General features: G+C 37.8%; 3 protein-coding genes across 4 annotated transcripts in view; all 3 read right to left on the bottom strand.

The window, feature by feature from the left end:
• Positions 1-782: 782 nt before the first annotated feature.
• LOC122408129 (neprilysin-2-like) lies at positions 783-8,589 on the bottom strand. Its single transcript, XM_043414749.1, has 8 exons — positions 8,467-8,589; positions 7,711-7,956; positions 6,332-6,543; positions 6,071-6,241; positions 5,388-5,852; positions 4,179-4,470; positions 3,839-4,089; positions 783-1,237 (listed from the first exon to the last, which is right to left on the bottom strand). The coding sequence occupies exons 1-8, from the start codon at positions 8,573-8,575 to the stop codon at positions 899-901; spliced, it is 2,085 nt and encodes a 694-aa protein (XP_043270684.1). The 5' UTR covers positions 8,576-8,589; the 3' UTR covers positions 783-898.
• Positions 8,590-12,410: 3,821 nt separating this feature from the next.
• On the bottom strand, positions 12,411-20,584 carry LOC122418896 (neprilysin-2-like). Its single transcript, XM_043432995.1, has 11 exons — positions 20,580-20,584; positions 18,460-18,620; positions 17,774-17,950; positions 16,951-16,995; positions 15,739-15,984; positions 15,455-15,666; positions 15,188-15,364; positions 14,570-15,016; positions 13,324-13,615; positions 12,979-13,229; positions 12,411-12,822 (listed from the first exon to the last, which is right to left on the bottom strand). Exons 1-11 carry the CDS (start codon positions 20,582-20,584, stop codon positions 12,484-12,486), a joined length of 2,352 nt encoding a protein of 783 aa, XP_043288930.1. The 3' UTR covers positions 12,411-12,483.
• The window catches only part of ldd (lipid droplet defective), a 47,026-nt gene continuing 43,876 nt past the window's right edge, over positions 20,297-23,446 (bottom strand). For both annotated transcript variants that reach the window (XM_043434041.1, XM_043434042.1), the window contains one exon: positions 20,297-20,892. In XM_043434041.1, the coding sequence (XP_043289976.1) occupies positions 20,767-20,892 (126 nt within the window). In that variant the 3' untranslated portion in view covers positions 20,297-20,766. The remainder of the gene's footprint in view (positions 20,893-23,446) is intronic.

Raw genomic sequence — 23,446 nt, 5'->3', positions numbered from 1 at the left:
ATGGTTTTCTTGTTCTTGAACTTTTTGAGATATTCGAACTGTATTTTATACCAGAATATAATTTCTTATTTTCATATGTCGAAACTTACTATTATATTAAACATTTTTATACGAGATTTCTCTTGCATAAAAAATATAAGGATATAGTGTTTGAGAAGAGTTTCGTAAAGAGAGATTCTTTCGGAGAAGGTTACGTCGTGAGTCATTTCGAATGGCAAAGGAACCAACCGAATGGAAACAGTTTTAACAAAACCTTTTTCTTCTCGGGTACGTTGAAACGAAAAGAAAAATATCGAAAGCGATAGCATTTCTTAAGGAAGTTGAGGCTGTACAGTCATTTTTTTTATCCAAAAGTTATGACCTGTACCTTTCAAAAGTTAGGCCAGTTTACAGTTTGGCAATGTTGCATATACTTTAAAGACAAGTTGGGGAAACAAAGACGAAAAAGTGGTGAAAGCTCAGTCGAAAACACGAACGGTGACGATCCTAGCCTCAAAAAACTGCACGGGAAACAGATTATTATTAATATAATCTCAGCAAATCTCCTAATAAATCTGAAAAAAATTGACATTATTCAGCAAGCCTCGTTCATGTTGCCCAAAAAATTTCATATTTTTAGCATCATTTTTAACGGAGATATCACTGAATGTGTCTTGACTTCCATAAGATTACATGTTATTCGGCTCAAATTGTTATTGATTTTTCTCAGCAACGACGCTCCTAAACTGTCTGAAAATTTAACTGATTTTTTTTTACACTTCACTTTATAAGATGCACTCGGTTTAAAAGCGATGACATCATTTTCATTCTAATGCCTCAACTTCCTTAATGTGTTTTATTAATCAAAAATATTTTACACAATTGTTGAATTCGAGGGTCAGAAGATCTCGCGGAATGTTCACCAAACCGAACATTTTTTTTCAGGATTCATTTTTGAGCCCACTGGACATTGGTAATCATCGGCGAACTCAGGCATATTTGAGAACGCTCCGATGATCCGAAATTCTTCTGGACCGTGTATGTTCCCGATCGTTGCCGAAATGAGACCATGTTCTGTATGCTTTGCGCACCAGGCGTTCGCAGCACTTAGCCAGAACATCTGCTCCGGAGTCCGATCGATTCCGGGCAACCGAGCTTCCGCTTTGTTTCTGGCGATCCAACTTTTGTACGCTAAATACGCGATTCTGATACCTCCGTTGTTCGCAATGTTTTCATTCAGCGTGCTGACACCGTCCAGCTGCGAGACAAAACAAGAGATTAGATGATTGTAGGTTGACTGAAATGAAAAAATTTCGGTAATATCTTGTAACGACATTTTTACGGTAGTTCATGAACGAAACGATTTTCTTAAGAAATTCTGGAAATTCACATAGAGTTTCAATTGGTAGTCAACTGACACTCCTATCAGATTAGGGTTCGTTTTATTCGTTATTGATATAAACGTGTTTGAATATGTAGAAAAATGCACAGGGTAATAGGAACTATACGTAAAAACTTGTTTTTTATCTTTCCATATAACGAATGAACGCTTCGTACGAAATTTATGAAAAAATACACAATAACAATGGAGTATATAATGAAAGCCTGGGGAAAAATTCGAGACGATTGTCTGACAAATAATGACGATATATTATCTTAAAGATTGAATGAAATTGGTAATGAGTACTCGCATAACCTCGTATTTGCTTAACTCGACTTTTTTCTTCTTGGCTCGGGCCATTCCTGTCTTTTTATTAATATCTTTTTCTTGATTCATTTCCCGTTATCTTTTCCCTTTGCGTTCTCTAATGCGATTCTCTAATGCGAAACAAAAACTTTAAATTTAAAAAAACGGTTTTAAATTTTAGGGTTTGGTATTGTGACGTTGTGGCAGAGAACGCCCTGCGTCATGGTAGAATCCACAACACCGCTCACTCACTTTTGAAGCGTCCAAAAATCGCTATATTTTTCTCATATTTTTAACTATTTACGAACTATACCATTTTCTTCTGTTATTTCAATTATTCATTTTTCTGTATCGCCATTGTTACTAGTCATAAGTTCTTCGGCCGTTTTGGCACCCGCTCGCATTCATCTACACGTTAAATTCACCGGACTACAATTCCCCTTTGCCCCTGAACGAGAACCCCCGTCGAGTCCCGTCCCAAGTAATTCCCTCCCACTTATAAGAAGTCCCTTCCCTAATCCCCACGAGGCTAAAGCATCGCATAAAGGCTATCCGAACCGAGTCATGGGACCGATCAACATCATCGAACGTCTTCTGGAGAAGGAATTGTCTCCAACTCAAGAAAATGATCGCACGAGTTCCCTGGCGTCGAGGTTCCGAGCTATAGAAGAGTTAACTCCGGCCGGTAAGCATCAGCCCCGCTGTTATCGCGAATTAGTCAACCGAAAATTCGCGCGCAAGGCCGAACTTCGTCCAGGCGGCGCCATCGATCGAGTCGGTTGATAACAGCGCCGCCCCGTCAAGCCATTAATCGCCAATCGATAGCGCTCGTCGTTAGCCCTTTTCCCTCCTCACCCTCCCTCGTCGCCGAGTCGCTACTTCTGCGCGAGATAAAGAAGTCCGATTGAATGATCCTCGGCGCGCGCAAGGTTCTTTCCCCAGTTATTGTATTTCAGCGACCACCGGCTTGATTATGGAGACCATCGAAGTAATTTTGAGCGCGAGAAATCGTACGACGCATAATATCAACGCCAAGTAAGTCGTTTTCACTCTCCAAACGCCGCGACGAAAAACACGTGGTCGTTTCGCCATTTTTCGTCGGGGCTCGTGTCTTAATTTCGCCGGCCACCTTTTTCATGGTCGAATTTTCCCCGAGCCCTTCTGGCTCCTGATCGATTCTCCCCTTGTTCCAAATTGTTCTTTTTGCGTTAAATGCGAGTTAGTGCTGTCCTGCTAATTTTAAGCCACTTTTTAGAGTGATTTACCCCCCCCCCCCCCCGCCGGCCACCCACCCTTCGCCCCTCGCCCACCGGTTTTGTCGTCGATTCGCGCATCGTACTTTGTCGAATCATTATTATAATTGTTTTTTTTTTCTTTTGCAACCTCACGGATATATGTGAGACGCCTGAGCGACAGGTGCTCGTCGACCCGAAGATATTGAGTCTCAAAAGCGTTGAGCCATTTTCCCCCGTTTTCTTTTTCTTTTCCCGAGCTAGCCCTGTTCTGTATATTTTCCCCGCATTCCATGGATTAATTGAGTCCCCTGTTGTTACCATTAAAGATCCAAATAGATTGATCTAATTTATTTTTGTTACTTTTTGTTATAAAAACTAACTGGCGCCCAAACCGAACATTTGGTGAAATAAAGCCCATTTTTTTTTTTTTTTATCACTTTCGTCTATTAAATTTTGGCTTATTATTTATTTAATTTTTATCCCCCTTTTATTTCTAACCATTTCAGCCACCAGTGACGAAAAACCCCGTCACAGTATCTGCTGGGCCATGCAGTAGATACTCCAATATGTGACCAGAATTTTTTCAGGTTTTTTGGAAGCCTAGAAAACATTGTAAACTCGACTGTTCCCTAAAATACACAGTGCTCACACCATACAACGGAAAGTATAGTGCTCACACAGCGTATTTTCATTCACCAAAAGATAAGTTGAAGAAATGTATTTACAATTTCGAATCAATAACTCTGATATTAATTTAAAGTGATAATATCTTTAATTATGAAGTAAAAATCGACCCAATTAAGACACCCATAAAATACGATCCTACGGACATGATCTACCTTAAAGGAATTTCCCCAACGATTTAAACATTATCATGAATCTATAACTCATAAACTCATCGATGCAATCCTCCAATTGGAATAAAGAAAAAACTCACGTTTATGCCAACATCTGAAAGAGTGTAGTTTCCATACTGCTCAGTAAGACATTGTACACTTTGACGATAACGTTCTTCAGTTTCAGGTGACCACCAGTCAGCACTGTTTTTACGTTCGTTGAATTGCTTGCCCGTGGTATCAAAGGCCTGAGACATTCCAGAACCAGCAACAAATCCAATGGCACCGTAGTTCATATAATTTGGTTGATTCTTCTCAAAGAAAACGCCTTGCAGAATACCAGCCGGAATAACTGTGCACAGTATAAAAAAAGGAGTCACGAGGGGCTTGACCATCGATTCTTCTTTTCCGGGATTTCCATTTATCGCTCGATATACTTACGAAGGCTATTTTCCTCAGGCAGATAAAGAGGATCTACCCACAGAGATCTTTCAGGATGTGTCCATCGAGTTCCATTGACAGGCTCGCGCAGTTTGCCCAAGATTGAGTCAATACTGAATTTCCGTACACTCAATACACTCTCGAGATAATCGTCACCGGGGAACTTGAGCTTTTCGTAGTACTTTCCGAGCTTTTCGTCGTCCAGTAGCTCGTCAGGATAGCCAACGTACAAGGCCGTGTCTTCAACTTTCTTCAACGCTCTTCTTCGTGCTCTCTCATCCATCCAGGCAATCTGTCCAATGACGTGATTGAAAAAGAAATTCGTTCAAGAGATTAAACTCGTTGATCGTAAAAAAAAGTCATCTTCTCGCTTGTTTCGTGAAATGAAAATGTTTTGGGGTAATAATTTGATCATTCAGGTGGATTTAAGGTAGAACTCTTTTGCGAGGCAGGCGGTGAGAGCGGTATTCCTATGCTTTAACATGGAAAACCTCTCGTTTTACCAACCGCACGTGAATTTAGTTTGTGCTTTTCAATTTACATGAAAAAAAGATAATTGTGTACTTTTAGATGAAAAAATAACTATTTCAACCATCGTTCCTAACTTTGGGGAAAAAAAGCTTCTTGTTTTATATTTCAAAATATCCAACATTTGCTTTAAACAGCAGCGATGCAAGGTTATGGTTTCAGTTTTTGACTGTTAGCTGCTCTGCTCCAGCTCGAGGGCAAGCTGCAAGTCGCACTGTTCATATACAGCTATACGAGAGTGCGTTGCTCGATGCGACATTGCCGCGTTTGAAGCTGTGTCCGCCAAAGGAGAGGGAGAAATTTCGTTTATTCATTTTCTTGCGCACATTGAAGATAAACGGTACGGTGGAATCACATCAAACTTTGCGAGAGCTATCTTGACAGTTGGTTCATACACCAGTGTTCGTTTCATCAAAAAGTTGCTTTTTTAACCGTAGTTTTTCAATTTTTCAATGTTTTTTCCGTTTTTTCACGCTTTTCCATAAGATCCAATGTAAAAAACTCATTCAATATTCTCAGAAGCGGTATGATCGAACCCGTTAAAATTTCGCGAGAAAATAGTTTACACACTTTCGAACGTGTCTACCGATTTGCATAAAAATCCCTCTTTTTTGACATATGGTTCCCCCTTAACGTGGTCCTGATGCATACCTCAAACTTCTATGAACAAACGACACTTACGTCCTTCAGAACGACCTCGAACTGTCTCTTTACGTCCTTCACAATGTCAATGGCTCTTTCCTTGGCTTCTTTAGAGATATATTTTCTAACGAACGTAGCAGCGACGACGAGTGGAAACTGTTCGAAGACAATATCGTAGCAAAGGTCTGATCTCGCTCTAGACTCAGGATCGGTTAAGGTCGAGCCAGCATCCAGATATCTTTTAGAATAGGTGATGATTCTCCACATGAGATAGTTCGCCAGCATCCTTTTGTCAGTTTCGCCCAATAAATTTTCCAATTTGGTGAAGTAGCTGGGCGCGCTCACATTGATGATCTCATCGTCCCCAACTGTAATCGAGGCTGGTAACAACCTTCTGAAATATTCGCGCCACGGTATGCTCGGGTAGGTTTCCGTCAGCTTTTTCAGTTTCATCAGATTGTCGAGTCGAGTTTTGTTCCTACGTTCCGCAACTGTCAGCCTGATCTGTTTTATTGCAAGAGGAATTCAAAGATTTTTTTTGCTGCTCGCAGGTAACCGTTTGACTTTGACCTTGAAATAGGCTCGTTAAATTTTATCGGATCCGAAAGATCGCAATAAGCCAAATTAGAAACTGAGACCAAACGGTTCTGGATCATTGAACATTGGAACTTTGAGCCATAAATTTGGAGAAAACGAATGACTTGGAAATACAAAATCCGTACGTTTTCCAGCCAAATTTCGAAGGACACAAAATTGGAAACTTCTTTCTCAGCACGAGTCCTATCAGCACCAAGCTTCACAGCCATGTTCACCATATAATTGTATCTGTCGAAACCGTCTTTCAAGCCCAGCAATACGAAGTCGTGATAATATCCTGATGTCCCTTGGTCAATCTATAAAACGAGAGAATTGCGTTTGAAGTGGATTTGAAGATATTTATTTTATATCGATAAATATCAATTTTTTGGACATGTGAAACGTACGTTGATGATCAATTTTGAATTGTTCTTTGGATCTATGATGAACCCTACATGGATGAGATTGTTGTGGGGATAGCCAGCATCGCGAAACTTATAAATCGTGTCTGTCCAATTGAATTCGCTTTCGTTCCATGCGTCACCGAGCACAACTGGCCATCCACCGAGTTTGTTTAATTGGGCGCGAAGAGGCTCGAGTCCTGCGGCCGCTATTGCAGCTGCCAGCACATTTGAGGGTACGGTTTTAAAGATCAGATGCAGAGGAGCATTACAATCATTCGTCACAATTTTTACGAGATTTAATTCGTTTTTATTTCTTTATCCTGACTCACGCTTATGCCATTGCATTCTTTCCAAAATATTTCAAACTTTTTTCATTGTTTCTTTGTTTCGAGAATTAAATCATCTTCATCTTGGAATTGATAATGAAAATTTGAGCACAATTATACGGATATTCTACGCAGCACTGATACTTATTTCAACAAATTGAAGGTAAGTTTCAATTTTCAACTGCCAGTCATCCGGTTGTCCAAACACGTATCGATTCGTTGAAAAGACTCGCTGTTTGCGTCGCAAAAGAAAGAAATCAATTTTACGGGCTTGCCCTTGAGATGGGCGGAAAAATCGAACATTTTTTATTAGATATTCTTCAGGTACAATGTCTGTAGAATATTCTCACCAAAATTCATAAAGATAGGAGCTTTAGATTCGTAGCTACGGATATATTTCAACCGACCGCCCGGTGCGCGCGGTAATCTAATACTTGAATCTCTAAACGCGATTATCTCAGAATAGTCTTTTTCGAAAAATACCTTTGTGGTGGACACGATTACTAAAAAACTATTAATCCGATCCGGACCAAATTTATACCATTTATTTATTATAATAATAGCTAGGGCCTGGACGTAGGATTTTGTATTTTGTTGGAAAAAGAAATTTTAACAAAAACCGCAAATTTAGCACCTCAAAAAATGAATTTTTTGTTAAAACTGTCGCCTTTTTTTTAATCAAAATTTTTTTAAATCCTTCGTCCAGGTCCAAACTGTTATTATTATAAATAAGTGGTATAAATTCGGTATGAATCGTATAAATAATTTTTTAGTTATCATGTCCACCGCAGTTGATGCTGAAAAACGGTGCCAGGGAGTAGCGCCATTTTAAGAAATTTTTTGATGAAAAAAATTGTACAGGTACATGAACATATGTGCCAATGAACATCCTTCACAGTTTTTCAATAAACATTTATTTTCTTGTCGAAAAACAATCAAGAAAATCACATTTTTTCGCCCGCTGCAAATGGATATAAGACCTTAACAAGACTTCATGAAATTGGTTAGATCATTACTTCTATCAGATATTTTTTCGTAACGTTATGATATACTCACTTTCATTCATGCAAATGTTGTATAAATTTTTCGCTAGCTTAAAATGTCTTGGCTCGTCGGATCCAACTTCGGTCTGGAGTCTGTATTTCACCCAGTCACGAATTTTCTTTTCCAATATCGTCTGGTAGTTCACTTTCGGTTCCTCATCAGATACAATCGTCCGGTTAACGAAGCCACCACACGCGTATCGATAAAAGTTATCGCAAGGGTCGACCTTGGGGTCCATGTTCTTCAGTATCAAAGATGCTAAAAATTAAATTGCTCGAACAATTATCGTTTACCTGACGATTGTCACTTTTGTGTCGATGACAAATACAATAAAAATCGTCAACAGCTCATAATCCTCTTTTTTAGGAAGTCACGAACAACAAAGTACAATTCGGCATTGCTTCTAATCACGATCCTCGTATTATTAACCCTACACCTCATGTGCCTTTTTTCATACTCTCAACCTCATGACCGGGGTTTGAACGCACCCCACTCTTTTTCTGCTTATAAATCCGGTCCTACGATGCTAAACTGACTTTATCCTACACCATTTTCTTCGTTTTTTTATAACGAAAAGAATGATGTACGATAAAACTAATTTCAATTGAATTTATATATAAAAAAATCCGTCGATAATCAGTCGATAATGTCGCTTGTTAGGACGGCAGCGTAGTTTGAAGTTCGCGTGGGGTGTGCTCACACCCCAGTCATGCGTTCTAGGGTTAAACTACAAATTTTCCTTACAGGTATTCAAAGTTTTCTACGTACCGGTATGTATGTATCCGGGCAGTACGCACAGATTTTTGTGGCTCCCTGAAATTTCCAAAATTGCATTGAATATGAATGCATTTTTTCTCTTTAGAACCATCCATGGCATGAATTTACGTTGGATTTTCGATGAAATCGGAGAAAATGAAAAAGTATTTTAACAAGATGCCTGTCTGAAATATTAAAATACGTGGAATTTGTTAAACCCACCTAAAGACACTCAAATATGCTAATAAGCTGAATACCTTCGTTCAAATATCAATTTAACAGGTTCTTCATCAATGCAGTAAAATTGAATTGTCTCCAATTCAATAGATTTTCTGACTTTGCAACAAAGTACAGCAGAATTTTCTTAAAAAATCTGGAATCAAAAAAAATGTTATCATCCTGCAGAAAATCGGCAAAGCCTAATGCAGCGTTAACCATGTGCACATATATGCGAATTTGAAAATAATCATTAAGAAGTTTATCGTAACTTTTCAATTTTCCGATTTTTTGCACAACAATGACCCGCAGTGAATGTGGATTCACTGCTACCATCCGTTTCGGGCCTACCTTCTATAAATTCCGGAGCATTGCACAAAAAGAGCATGGCGATCTCCACCATCGTCAGCCAACGAGCCAAAACCATTGGTTTCCAGCATTTTGGATTCCAGGAATGCACCTTTCTCCTAAAATGTTCAATGAAGGATTGAGCCTCCGAAAACATCGATCACATGTCAGCACCTCTGTTACGAATGCCCTCAATCAGATGAGAACTTTCTAAGCGAAAGTCTGAGCAAACGAGTCTGAGCAAATGGTAAAGTTTGATTTGTGACATGAAGAAAATGGTGAGGGTTTTTCTACACTTTATGATAACTGAGAAACTCACTGCATGATGATCTTCCGTGCGACCAGCTGCTTTGTCGATTGTCTGTGGCTGCATCCACAAAAGTCTCTTCCAAATTCTTCGATTCCAATTTCGATTGTATTTTAACTTTTATGGCTCTCTGGCGAGGCTGATCAACGTGAATAGTCGATCAAGTAATGGTTATTCAAAATAAAATATGGTCGCTCGTGGTTTGCTCTCCCGTGTCACAGCACCGGAACGAATGAGCAACTTCATAGAACCGCTGGAAATCGAAACTGATATGGGCCTGCTGCCCTACCTAGGAATCGAGGTTCAAGACGAATTGAAGAAGGAATTTGAAATGTCAAAAATACACAGAAAGAGTGAGAGTGGTGGAAGACCAACATTTTTTGAGGCAACGATACTTTTGTTATCGAAAATTTATATGATTGCTGAACTTTGTGAGCATGATAGATTACCTTTTATGATGGAAAAAAACTATTTATATGACAGCATAGTTTGGTATAAGATTCCTGTTTACCCCAGCTCAACATTGTCGAGCGTTTTTGGTTTTGCTTTTTGCTTCATTGACATCGTTCAATTAAAGTTTAATATTCACGTGGACAATCGGTCATTTTTTTGGAAGCAAAACCGACAACTTTGAACGTGTTTTCGGTTCTTTAGATAGCCATAAATTCTCATCAAACAACGATTCGTGGCAACGATTTATGTTCGTGTTTTCATTAGATCGTGTTTCTGTGTTCGTACGTAGTCTCCATAGATTTATTTCCAATTCCTTCGATAATCTACTAGGAAACTATTACGATTCGAAGTCGTTTTTAAATCGGTCAAAGAAAAGATTTTTGCAAAGGAAAAAAAAAATCCGTAAAATACGTTGTCATTTAATGAAAACACCGATGACGATGGAATGTTTCCAAGTGTTCTATCGATCCAAACAGCTAACAGAGTTTGCAGAGTCGCAGAAGTCGATATTTTTGGGAATTCATCGACTCGAATATATCGCTTTGGGATTCATTTTTTAACCCATTGGACAATCGTAATCAGCAGCGAATTCCAGCATATTTGAGAACGAACTCTGAGGATCCGAAATCTTTCTGGACTGTGGCGGCGCTTAGCCAAAACATTGACTCCGGTGAACATTTCCGAAACATGAAACCGGGGACTGATCCGAAAACCACTTCATTGGGAATTTTTCCGAGTAAATTTTCTCCCCATCAAAAACAGTTATGCAGCATGTGAAATTTGGAAATTCAACACTTAGAAGTAGTGAAGTTTCATAAGCTTGAAACTTGAAGGTTTTCATACGTGGTTTCGGTCTTCCGAAGTAGTGAATAACCGTAAATTTCCATCGAACGACGATTCGTATGAATGATTTATGCTGACGTTGCTACACTATCGCACCTATTTTTGTGATCCCCTTCGTGACACTAGAACTATAACGATTGGAAGACTCACACGGTTTTCGCGAAAAAACGCTTCTTTAAATTTCTTTCAAATTAAACAGCTTCGAATATTCTTGTTCTTTTATGGTTTCGTCTGACTTCAAAATATTGTGAATTCAGGAGAGTTTTCATGAATGAGGATTTGCACAGGAAACGTCAGATCTTGTCAAAGTTCTAAGTTCTAGTTTCAGGTTCAGTCAAAGAAAAACGATTGTGAGAAAAGATTTTTTTTCGCAGTTTACGTTAAGGATATTTAGTACAAAAGTCTAAGTAATTAGAAATTGATCAAATTTGGTGATAATGTTCTTCAACATCAAGTGCGAAAACACAATTTTTTTCAAAATTTTCTTCTGCTGAGTTATCGAGTAATTACGCATTAAAGCAGATTTCTCATGCTCGGAATGTATATCTATAACATGAAAACGCTATGCTTATACACATGAACTTTAGTGATCAATTACTCGATAACTGCACAGAAGAAAAATCTTAAAAAATTTGTATTGTCAAATTTGGCACTAAAGAATATGTTCAGAAAATTTTATAAAATTCTGATCATTTTGAAATTTTTTGTTTTTAGAATGGTTTAGCATGGCAACATTATATCGCCTGTACCAAATATCCTTAAAGGTGATCATGCCCGAAGAATCGTATTTTATGGGTGTCTAAATTGAACCGACTTTTACTTCCTAATGAAAGATATCACTTTAAATTAATGTCAGAGTTATTAATTCGAAATCGTAAATACATTTTTTCAACTTACCTCATGGCGAAAGAAATTAAAAGCCATTAATTAATCGGGGATCCATCACTGGCTGAACCCAAAACTTCATTCGTCCCTAGCGAAAATACTATAGTTTTTTATATAAAAAATTGCATTAGAGAGCGCAAAAGAACACAACGAAAAATCGATCAAGAAAAAAATACACCTCATGTGCCTTTTTTTCATACCCTCAACCTCATGACCGGGGTTTGAACGCACCCCACTCTTTTTCTGCTTATAAATCCGGTCCTACGATGCTAAACTGACTTTATCCTACACCATTTTCTTCGTTTTTTTATAACGAAAAGAATGATGTACGATAAAACTAATTTCAATTGAATTTATATATAAAAAAATCCGTCGATAATCAGTCGATAATGTCGCTTGTTAGGACGGGAGCGTAGTTTGAAGTTCGCGTGGGGTGTGCTCACACCCCAGTCATGCGTTCTAGGGTTAATAAAAAGACAGAAGGCTATGAGAGGAATGGGCCGAGCCATGAAGAAACAAAATGCCGAAATAAGCAAATGCAAGGTTACAAGTGCTTTTTTGACCAATTTCGTTCAATCTTTAAGGTAATATATCTTTATCACTAGTAAGACAATTTTTTCCCAAACCTTCGTTATATACTTCATTGTTATTGTGTACTTTTTCATAAATTTCGTAAGAAGCGTTCATTCGTTATATGGAAGGATAAACGATTTTTCACGCATATTCCCTATAACCCTGTGTATTTTTCTTCATATTTAAATACGTTTATCTCAATAACCAATAAAATGAACCCTTTAAAATTTGATATGATTGTCAGTCGACTATCCATTTAAACTCTGTGTAAATTTCAAGGCTTTCTAAGAAAATCGTTTCGTGCATAAACTAACTTAAAATAACACGAAAATATGGAAAGCTTTTCAAGTTTTCTATTAATAAATATTTTTTACAATCAACGGGATCGAGGTCTGACAATTGGATCACCAAACCGAACATTTTTTCTCAGGATTCATATTTGACCCCACCGGACAATGGTAATCAGCAGCGAATTCAGGCATGTTCGAAAACGCTCCAAGCACCCGGAATCTTTCTGGACTGTGTGGATCGGTGGCTACTTCATTCCGGAGAGAGTCGAGCGTCGATTTGGCGCACCAGACGCTGGCGGCGCTTAGCCAAAACATTTGCTCCGGAGTTCGATCAATTTGGGGCAACCGAGCCTCCGGTTTATTCCTGGCGACCCAACTTTTGTAGGCCATATATGCAATTTTTATACCCCCATTGTCGCCAATATTTTCACCCTGCGTTCTCTGGGCGTTTAACTGCTCCGAAAAACAATGGGAAACAATGGCATCAATTTGATTCAGTCTTTGAGAGCATTCGACAAACTTTGAAACCTTTATCCAAGTCAATTCGGATAAATTAACAATTATTTAGCAAGTCGAAAAATTTTTCAAGTGTAACTCAAAAATACGAACTTTTACGCCAATCTCCGGAACGGTGTAATTTCCGTACTGATCGAGCAGACATTGCGCGCGTTGTTGATAACGTACTTCGGTTGAAGGCACCCACCAATCAGCAAACTTGCCATTTTTGTCGAAATATCTGCCAACGTCGTCAAAGTTGTGCGTTATTTCATGGCCAATGGCATATCCAATGGCACCATAGTTCATGTAATTTGGCCGGTTGATGTTGAAAAAAAAGCCTTGTAGTATACCGGCAGGAATTACTGTGCAGAATAGAAAATTTTTCAAACGAATAATTCATCGATTCCGATTCTCTAAAAATCTATCAATAAAAAACCCACAAATTGCTATTCTTACCAAAGCTATTCTGGTCGTACATAGCATATGCATCAACGGTAGCGGAATCGGCATGACCCGTCCATTCCGATCTGTTCACAGGTTGATGCAATTTACTCCATGAGAGGTCCTCATCGAAATGAACTATTTTCAAGATACTATCGAGGTAACTGTCTCCAGAAATATCCAATTTTTCGTAATACTTTTCAAGCTCGTGGTCGTCCAACAATTCGTCAGGGTAGCCCACGTAGCTGGTCATCGTCCTGGCTTTTTCCAGGGCTCTCGCTTTTGTCGTGTTATCCATCCAGTCATTCTAATCAATTCGAAAGTTATTTCCACCCTTTCATTCGTTTCGAGACAAAAATATTACGAGGTCCCAGTAAAATGACTCTGTGCATATTTCCGTACAGAATTTACTTCAACTCTTGAGTTTCTTTACAGAAATAGAAAAATGAATTATGAATCACACAAAAGGACGTAAGAATGTTGAAAAATCCAAATAAAAACTTGTATTCAAACCACCTGCTTTCGGAGGTTTCTGAAATACACCGATGTGTGCAGAAAACTTCCTTAAAGCCATTTTGCAATATGCATGAGAGTTGACATTATTTTATAAAATGATTGTAACAATCGAAATGTGATTGGATTGAAAAAATATGAAGTTATTCATATTTTACATTAAGTTACATTAACCGAATCGGTTTTATTAGATCAACTATTACGTGTTCAAGTTTAACTAAATTTGACGAATTTTAACCCATTTTCGTTGATCGCATTTGGTGAGTTGAATTTACCAATCCTTTTTTTCAGTGTATGGAACTCATCAACTAAGGTTATAAAACCGTGTCAGTCTCTTCAGAAGGTAATTTGAAAAACTTTGCGAGAAGGAATAAGACACCGACCAGGACTGAAAGTAGCCTATATGTCACTCTCCGTCCTGTCGACTAACTCTATGCCAAAAATCAAGTCGATTCGTTGTTTTGTTAGAACGTGAATGAAGAACAATTTTTCGCGTAAAAATACGAATATTCCTGGGCAAATCTCTGTTAGGAATTTGATTTTTTTCCATTACCAAAAGTAGCCTATGTTACTCCTCGTCCTTTCGACTAAATCTATCCCAAAAATCAAGTACATTGTTTGCTTAGTTAGGGCGTGAAGAAGGGACAAACACACTTCCGCATTTATAATTCTAGTTATTATTATTATTACTATTATTATTACTATTATTATTATATTATTATTAGGATTGTTAGGATTAAGATTGTACCTTTTCCAACATATCGATGGCCTGCCTCATGAGGTCCTCGACCATTTCGATCGCATTTCGCTTGGCTTCCTTGCTAAAGTACCGTCTCACGTACATAGCAGAGGTGAGAATTTGAAATTTTGTGATGACATCTCGTGCGCAGACCTCGGGATTTGGCGTGTTCGGAGGAAGTCCCAAATAATCTAAGGAACCCCAAACCGGTGCCCACAGAAGATAGTTCGCTACAGTCCGTTTCGGCGTTTCGGCCAATAGTTTTTCCAATTCGGTGAAGAACTTCGGGCTCTTAACGATAATGATTTCGTCTTCTTCTACAGTAGTTGGCGATGGTACCATTCTGTTGAAAAACTCGATCCACCTTACGCTTGGATATGCTTCTGACAACGCTCTGATCGACATTGGATTGTAGATCAGAGTTATGTTCCGACGAACCTCTTCTGGATCTGTGATCTGTGCGATTAAATAATGAGATTGCTGCGATTTTGCTTTATCTTTCAAACACACAGGCTCGAACTTCTAGAAACTCTGATTTCATAGTATGACAAGCCTATTTCAGAGAAACTACAATTGATCAAATGATCGAAGTGCAAGTAAAAAGGTCAGACAACAAAGAGTCCATACGTTTGCTAACTTCATTTCAAAAACCAACGCTTCCATCATTTCTTTCTCAGCACGAGCCCTCTGAGCACCGAGCTGCACGGCTGTCTTAACCATTTTTTCGTAATGCCTTTGCACTTCGGGATCATCCGTGCCATTCAATAGGAAGTCTCGAGGAATTCCCAGGGTCGCTTGGTCTATCTAGAAATATCAAGAAACGTGTAGTACGATGGGACATCATTTGAGTCGTTTGGAACCATGTGCATTTGTCCCCGTGCAACAGACACTTACAGCAATGACGTATCTTGAGTTATTCTTAACATCGAGTACAACTCCTGAAGCAATGAGTTGGAAGAAAGGATTTCCAGAATTGCGAAGTTTGTAAATCGTTTCCACCCAATTGAACTCATTCTCGTTCCAGGCATCGCCAAGGAGGACTGGCCATCCACCGAATTTTTCCAGTTGCTGGAGAAGAGGCTTGAAGCCTGCGGCCTTGAATGCGGCTACAAAGATATTTTTCATGTACCTGAAGTCAGCTCTGAGCAACTGGATAATTGGATTTTGTGAATACTCACTTTCATTCATGCAAATGTTGTACAGATCCTTCATGAGTTTGAAGTGCCTTGGTGCATCGGGTTCGATGTCTTCCTCGATCATTGATTTCACCTGTTCCCGCACTTTCAGTCCTCCAATTAACAAACTGTTCAGCTTCTCCTGGTTTTCAGGTAAAATCGTCTTGTTGATGAAGCCACCACACGCATATCGATAAAAATCGTCGCAGGGTTCGACACTCGGGTCTAAATTTTCTAGGATCGTGGAAGCTGAAAATTGGAATTTTCATCAACGATTCTCGAAAATCCCTATAACGAGGGTTTCCCTCAAAAGTTACGATAATTGTTATTTTCGTTAAGGAGCCCACCCTAATTAGACGGCCAACAAAATACTATTTTCACGAATTTTTTTGACCGGTATAAATTATAATTATGGATAAGAAAAGTGTAGAGCCTTAAAAATACACCCCTCAAATACACAAAAAAAAATTTGTTTTTATTTTACTCATTTTTCGTACAGAAAAATGGAAGAGAAGATAGGTCCAACAAAAAAAGGGTGTGCGCCGTTGATAAAATCTCTGGAATGGACGATCGGAGAAAAAAAAATAAAAATAGTTATTATATAAATAAAAAATAAAAATAGGCAAATGGCTATAGCGCGTGTCATGCGATTTTTGATTTTTTTAAAAGTGAAAAAATGGCAGCCATTTTTCCAAAAAATACGAAAAAGCACGTTTTTTTCATCGTTTTCTGAAAAAAAAAAAAAAATAGTTGCACTCAAAGTTTCAAATTTCGTACGATATGAGCCGCAGCTATAGTCATTAAGAACACGTGGTAAAATTTTGGTAAGGATCGGTTGAATAGTTTCGGAGATTTTATCAACGAGCCGTCGGAAAATGTGATTTTGAGAATAACGCTTTGCACTGGGCGATGCGTATTAGCGCGCTCAGACAGCCGAGTAAACGTCGCTCAAAAGCACCCTTGGACTGCTCAGATCTTTATAAAATTTTAGTATGATACTTTTAAATATGTGCACTGTCGAAAAACGCGATAAAAAAAATCGATTTTCTGAAAATTCTAATTAAGGTAGACCCCTTAAACCGCAATTGGTAACCATGAAACTTAATAATGATTCAGAACTATTTCATTATCTAAACATTCCTTTTTTATCCTAACTCTCATACGAAATGAATGGACATTAATTTCCCTTTTTAATCTACAATTTATATGACATACCGCTACGGAGACAATCTTCAGTTGAGCACAAACTATCCGAATTATCTGAAATAAGAAAAATTCGTGCTTTACCATTTATATTTCTCTCTAATTCCATTCCCTCTACACAACATGGAAACCATCCGTTCTTGCACTACATAAAACATTCGATACTGGCACTATAAGCATAGTAAAGATTTTTAGTTTTTTTTACGAGAGCAGACAATACAATGACATTTCAACAAAAAAAAATGACACTGTGTCTCAAGCACTCCATCGATGATTTAAGGAGTTTCGGTACAGGCGATACAATGTTGCCATGCTAAACCATGCTAAAAACATAAAAAATTTCAAAAAGTTTAGAATTTTATAAAATTTGGTGAACATATTCTTTAGTGCCAAATTTGACTATACAAATTTTTTAAGATTTTTCTTCTACACAGTTATCGAGTAATTGGATCACTAAAGTTCACGTGTATAAGCATAGCGTTTCCATATATATAAGTATACATTCCGGGCATAAGAAATCTGCTTTAATGCGTAATTACTCGATAACTAGGTAGAAGAAAATTTTGAAAAAATTTGTGTTTTCACACTTGATGTTGAAGAACATTATCACCAAATTTGATCAATTTCTTAATATTTAGACTTCTGTACCGAAACTCCTTAATTTCATTTTTTTTTGCATTGAATCAATAATTTTTCACTAAAGTTTTGGGCAAGGGATGTTCCCACGGTTTTAGAAAAAGTCTACATCTCGTCACAAACACTCTCGATTGTACCCAACATTTCATATGTTCGATCAATGGTTTTGGATGGAACAAAATTTTGGAGTCATACACACCCGAAACGTTCGAACTGGGAATATCTCGCGTCGATCTCCCTGCTATGGGGGATGAAATACTGCACAGGAGGAGTGTGGATACCTCCACAAGAGTCAACCAAGAGGCCAGAGCTGATGGTTTCCAGCATTTCCTCTTTCTCGAGCTCAGGGGCTTCCTGAATTGGTAATTAAGGAGGGCTCAAAACATCAATTATTTTCAAGTCTGTAGATGGTTTTGGACGAAAATTTAAGAACTGGCGCAATACCCACGATCAAATTTAAAAATTTTTTTCAACTCATTCGAGCAAATTTTCTTTGGAATCTATTGAAATGCAAAAACTATTGACAGTCAGGAATTCTAGATTTCTTGCTTTTCACAAGTCGAATGAAATTTCTTTAATGAAAATTTACAAAGATTCTTCATTGACATCGTTGCTACTGGACTTGGCACTGTAAGATGGGCCTTCGACACATCCAAGGAAAAGTGCTCATAGAAACATTTAAGGTATTTTAACACAACACAAATCATTTTAATCGTACACGATCTGAATTTTCGAAACAGTTATTTCGACAATCTGGATCATGCTGTGCGATAAAATTTGATTCGCTACTTTTACCAGAAAATAAAAAACACTTTGCAAGTTCAAAATGCGAGTTGGAAAATATTCAAATATCTGGCGACAAATTGAGATGGCAGAAAAACTTACTGCATGCTGATTTCCGTGCTACCACAATTCGATCAATTCTTCGCGTTTGTTCCGTGTCCAGACTTTTGGAACTTTTTGATATTTTCGAGCAGCACCGATCTATGAGAATGGTCGAGCGACGGCTAAATAGTTCAAGTAAGTCATGAACGACGATGCTCTGCCTTTATCGAAAATGCCCGAAAAAGCAAGTGAGTAGACTTCTAGCACGGTACTTAAACCGTCGAAAATCGCAGTGCGTACATGAATTTATTGAAAGAAGTGGGGACATCGGCTTTCGAAAAAGTACATTCTACATTTTTTTTCGAAGACAAACGATCTCGACGACAGTCGTTTTGAGCTCGAAAATTTATAACGTTGCTGCAATTTGCGAGTGTGATCGATTCCCTTTTACGACAAAACTCCGAAAGAAGCTTCGTGCCTGTCACGCCTGGAAATCTATTAATCTGATATGGAAAATCGATCGAGTCTATTAATATTCGATTTTCGAAATATCGTGTCGAATTTTTTTTTACCTATAAAATTAGTCGGTTGGCACATTCCATTGGTTGGAAAAATCTTGCTAATTTTCTCGAAGCTCAAACTCACGCCAAAAATCTTCATATCTTCTTCGGGGTTTTGAACACGATTTTCAAAAAATACCACGAATGATCACGTCGATTGATCTCACGTTTCGCGATCACGACCTGTCAGATCAACATGATTTCTCTGTTTCATATGCACTAGTTAACATTGTAAAAACGTGTATTTAAGGGCTTATATACACTTGTGATGGGCGGAAAAATCAAACATTTGTTTATTAGATATTCAAGTACAATAATGTCTGAAGAATGTTCTCACGAAATTTCATAAAGGTTTCATAAAATTACTTGAATCTCCAAACGTGATTATCTCAGAATCATCTTTTTTTAAAAATACCTTTGCGGTGGAGACGATTACTAAAAAACCTATTAATCCGATCCACACCAAATTCATACCACTTATTTATTATAATAATAACGAAGGCCTGGACGAAGGATTTCGTATTTTGTTGGAAAAAAAATCGTAACAAAAACCGCAAATTTAGCACCTCAAAAAATGAATTTTTTGTTAATACTGTCGCCTTTTTTTTAATCAAAATTTTTTTAAATCCTTCGTCCAGGTCCAAACTGTTATTATAAATGAGTGGTATAAGTTCGATATGGATCGTATTAATGTTTTTTTAGTTATCATGTCCACCGCAGTTGATGCTGAAAAAAGGTGCCAGGGAGTAGCGCCATTTTAAGAAATTTTTTGATGAAAAAAATTGTACAGGTACATGAAAATATGTACCAATGAACATCGTTCACAGTCTTTCAATAAACATTTATTTTCTTGTCGGGAAAAAATCAAGAAAATCACATTTTTTCGCCCGCTGCCATAAGGCCAAGTATCACAATAACATGGAACTCAAACGATTTCAAACTGTTTCCTGGGGCAGTTAATAATCATAAATTTTCACGAAACGATGATGTATGTTCATGCTTTGCGTTGGGAAATCCATATTTTTGTGTTCGTGCGAATAACTCACGTGCCCAGAAATGACGAATGTGAATGTGGAAGGAATTTTCTTTCTGTTTATTTCACATTGGATCTTTCTTTACTGTAGAAATACATTTCCTCGCCTTCGTTTTTAATAGGAGAAGAAAACTGTAGCTGCGTTTCTTTTTTTCTGCTCGAGAATTGCGTTGCATCGTGAAATTTCAATTTGGGAGAGGTTGCAACGATACGAATGAATGAACCATGAAATCGACGTTACTTTTAATCTATCAATAATAGCAGCTCAATGGAAGCAACAGCAGAAATGAGGAACGAGGGGATATTTTGTTGACGAACTTTTATTATCATGCGTTTGGAATAAAAATTATTTCCTCGCAGAGTTCGTAAAATGTTCCAGTAATTTACAAAGAATTAAAATTGCACAGTTATCTAATAAAACACCGATTGACACGCAGATTATTCTTAAGAGTCTAAAATTAAAGTAAATCTTACAAAATTTGACACACAAATGAAATTTCTTGTATTAATAGAATGACGTCACAGTTGCGAGGAAGTTTCAGTGGTTCCTATCGTTTAAAATTCAAGAAGCGTTCGTACGTACTCACGTCATTGTCATTTACACATTCGTATTAATCGCCTTTTCATTAAATAGCTTCATTTCATTTTCAATGGGCGATTACCCGCAGGCCAGAGAGACCGGAGTTGTGCGTTTCACCGCGATCAATTATTTTGGAGACATTCTTTTGTCGCCACTTTTCTCAGAAGCGGTGATAAATGCTTTGACCAATTTTATCAAAACGTTTCCATGTGTATCGCGTCCTGGACGTTCGTGTAGACATTCGGAATGACTCGACTTCTCTGTCCGTATCGGGAATCGAGCGTTTCGTCTTCCATTTCTTCCGAAAAATTGACGAGCACCTGTTTGGAAAAATAAATATGTTTCAGTCATTTTTCTTGATTTCTATTCGACTTCTCACACCCATAATAATAGTCCGAACGTCGTTTTACGCCTTTTAAATAATGCAATGTATTATTTAATAAATTTAGTACATTTTTAATTATTAATTTGTTTTAGTTTCATTTAATTAATCTTCAATAATTTATTAAATTAATTATTCATTTAGAATATTGAATAATTAAATAATTCAATTTAATTAATTCAACAAAAAATAAATAAAATTGAATAATTGTTGGTTGTCTTTTAATAATGCTCATCTATAGAAAAACTTAGACTTTTTGAATCGTCTGATTTTCCATTCATGATCTTTCCATCATTTTCATCTGATTTATATTTAAAAAATGTCACATTGTCTTCGACAATTTTCTCTTTACTATGCTCGAACATCCAAAAATCCATTGACAGATCTTTTTATTGGTGAATTTAAAAAACAGCAACAAACAAATAAAAAAAAATAATAAACAAACTATTTGTTTACATTTCTGAGATGAAAATATTTCTGAAATCCTACTGTTTCATGTTTTCGTGACTGAATTATCGAATTTCTGTCATTTTTCAAGACTTCAAGTACCCATTCGCTTCCCCCAAGTAGCAGTAAAAATGAAGTAACAATATTGTACATCGTTAAAATCAGAATTTGCGTTTACGAAAACGCCCCACTGGCAATGCCACTTTCTCATGATCGTCTGCCGAGTCGTAGCAAGACGTGATCGATTTTCACTGTCGTTATAAGAGTCCACGTAACGAGGCCTAATATTCGCGAATCACGGAAACAGGATTCCCAATCCCGAGAACTTTTTTAGGCAGAATCATTATTGAGGCCAAGCCACTAAGAAAAAGCAAGAAATCGTGTTGATCGCTGTAATGAAACGATCGTTAACGAGCTCGGATAAAAAAGGCGAGGGAAGTTTCGACTTTATTCTTGAAACAATGTTAAATAACTCACGAACTTAAAAGTCAAAAAAATGTAAATTGAAAAAGGGTGGGAGCAAAGTGTTCAATAAATCGTGAAGCACGTGGGAGCCGAGTTTCTTCCACGGCGCACAAATAACTTGGGAGAAAAATTGGGTAAAGTTGAGAAGAACTCGGTTCGCAGCACTTTTGATAAACATCGAGCAATTATATGGTGCGAGTAATAAATTAGGAAACAGAAAAAAAAGACGGCGAGCACGAGGAGGGAGAGGGCGGGAGGGGGGGAGCAAAATGAAGAAAAAAAACTTGATACACAAATTTTCTTGTTCTTGGCCAGCAACGAGACGTGGGAAGCTCGTGCACGTGAGACGGGCCTCGTTGTATGTGGTTTTTCTTCCCCTTCTTTAGCACCCTCGCGGAGCAGTAGAGGGCGAAAGTGCGAGGAATGTTGAGATAAAGAGGAGCCATAAAAATCTCAGAAGTTTCTTAACGACCGGCCAGCGCGTATAGAGGAGAAAAATTTTATGTATGTTTTTGCGAATGGGGATGAGAGAGGCTGAAAGTCACCGGGAAACAGAGAGCCGAGTGGGGGAATGCGATAAAAAACGACGAAACAGGTGAAAAAAATACTGAGCGAAGGATCGTAAAAGGGAAAACACGTGAGAGATATAAATAAATAATAAATTTAGAAAAATGTGAAAGCGATAAAAACTCTGACGAGTTACGTTACAAGAGAGTGCTGACAAAAATAAGAAAAAGTTGAAACGCACGAAAAGCGACGAAAAAAATATCAGAAAGAGAGGAAGATTGAAAGAAAAATAAAAAGAAAGATGGAGAAAAAAAGAGAGAAGCAGCACCCAAAAAAAAAAACAAAGACTCGAAAACTCGAATGTCAAGCGCATGTGCAACGAAAAAGAAAAGAAAGTGAATTGAGCAGGGAAGAAAAATGGAAAAAGAGGAAATTTGCGTCACGTGTATGAGCTCTCACTCCGTCTGGCCTGACTAGCATCAGATCGATTTGGTCCGGTTAAGCTGCGTGGGTGTGTGCAGTCACGAAAAAAAGGAACGTCAGCGGGGTAATCGAGAGGGTGAGGGAGCCAAGAGTAAAGACGAAGTAAAGTGCCGAGAGCGACGAGGTAATTGCGATAAGAGTTCGTGCGCCTCTTCTGTCTCGCCCCAGCTTCCCCGTTGTTTTATATGTAGGTACACGCGAGTATATACACGTATATAGTGGAATCGCTCAGCATATAACCCGTCGGGAGAAGGACGTGAGCAATATTACTTCTCCCCCTTCCTTTTTCTCTCCCTGAGCACACTCGACGATCGATCGATCTTCGCGTGGGCACGTTTTTCTCTTTATTCTCTGGCTGGACCAATTGAAGAGGTTCGATCGATGTTTTATATGCATTCGACATTATTTATTATCGTTAAGAAAAATATTCCTGAGATTTTAATTATTGAATATAATAAACATTATTCAGACTTCAATTGGAAAGTAAAAGGTATTATTTGTTTTTATAAACGTATTATTTTCGGTCGGTGAATGGAAGAAAAAATGTAAGGCAGAGTGAAGGGAAGTTGGAGTAAAGCGAACATTTTTAG

The sequence above is a fragment of the Venturia canescens genome, chromosome 1, assembly GCF_019457755.1.
Source record: "Venturia canescens isolate UGA chromosome 1, ASM1945775v1, whole genome shotgun sequence".
Lineage (NCBI taxonomy): Eukaryota > Metazoa > Arthropoda > Insecta > Hymenoptera > Ichneumonidae > Venturia > Venturia canescens.
Note: the sequence above shows the minus strand (reverse complement) of the source record. Positions and strands in the feature narration are given on the sequence as shown.

Bases quoted from the DNA above. Each gene is read 5' to 3' on its own strand.
- LOC122408129 (XM_043414749.1), bottom strand. From the start codon at position 8,575: ATGCCATGGATGGTTCTAAAGAGAAAAAATGCATTCATATTCAATGCA. The intron at 4,471-5,387 runs GTAAGTGTCGTT...GTCATTGGACAG, and splicing joins TCGAGGTCGTTCTGAAGGAC to ATTGCCTGGATGGATGAGAG. The intron at 4,090-4,178 runs GTAAGTATATCG...TACTGTGCACAG, and splicing joins GCCTGAGGAAAATAGCCTTC to TTATTCCGGCTGGTATTCTG.
- LOC122418896 (XM_043432995.1), bottom strand. The intron at 15,985-16,950 runs GTATGTCATATA...TCCAATTTTCAG, and splicing joins TGAAGATTGTCTCCGTAGCG to CTTCCACGATCCTAGAAAAT. The intron at 13,230-13,323 runs GTAAGAATAGCA...TATTCTGCACAG, and splicing joins GTACGACCAGAATAGCTTTG to TAATTCCTGCCGGTATACTA.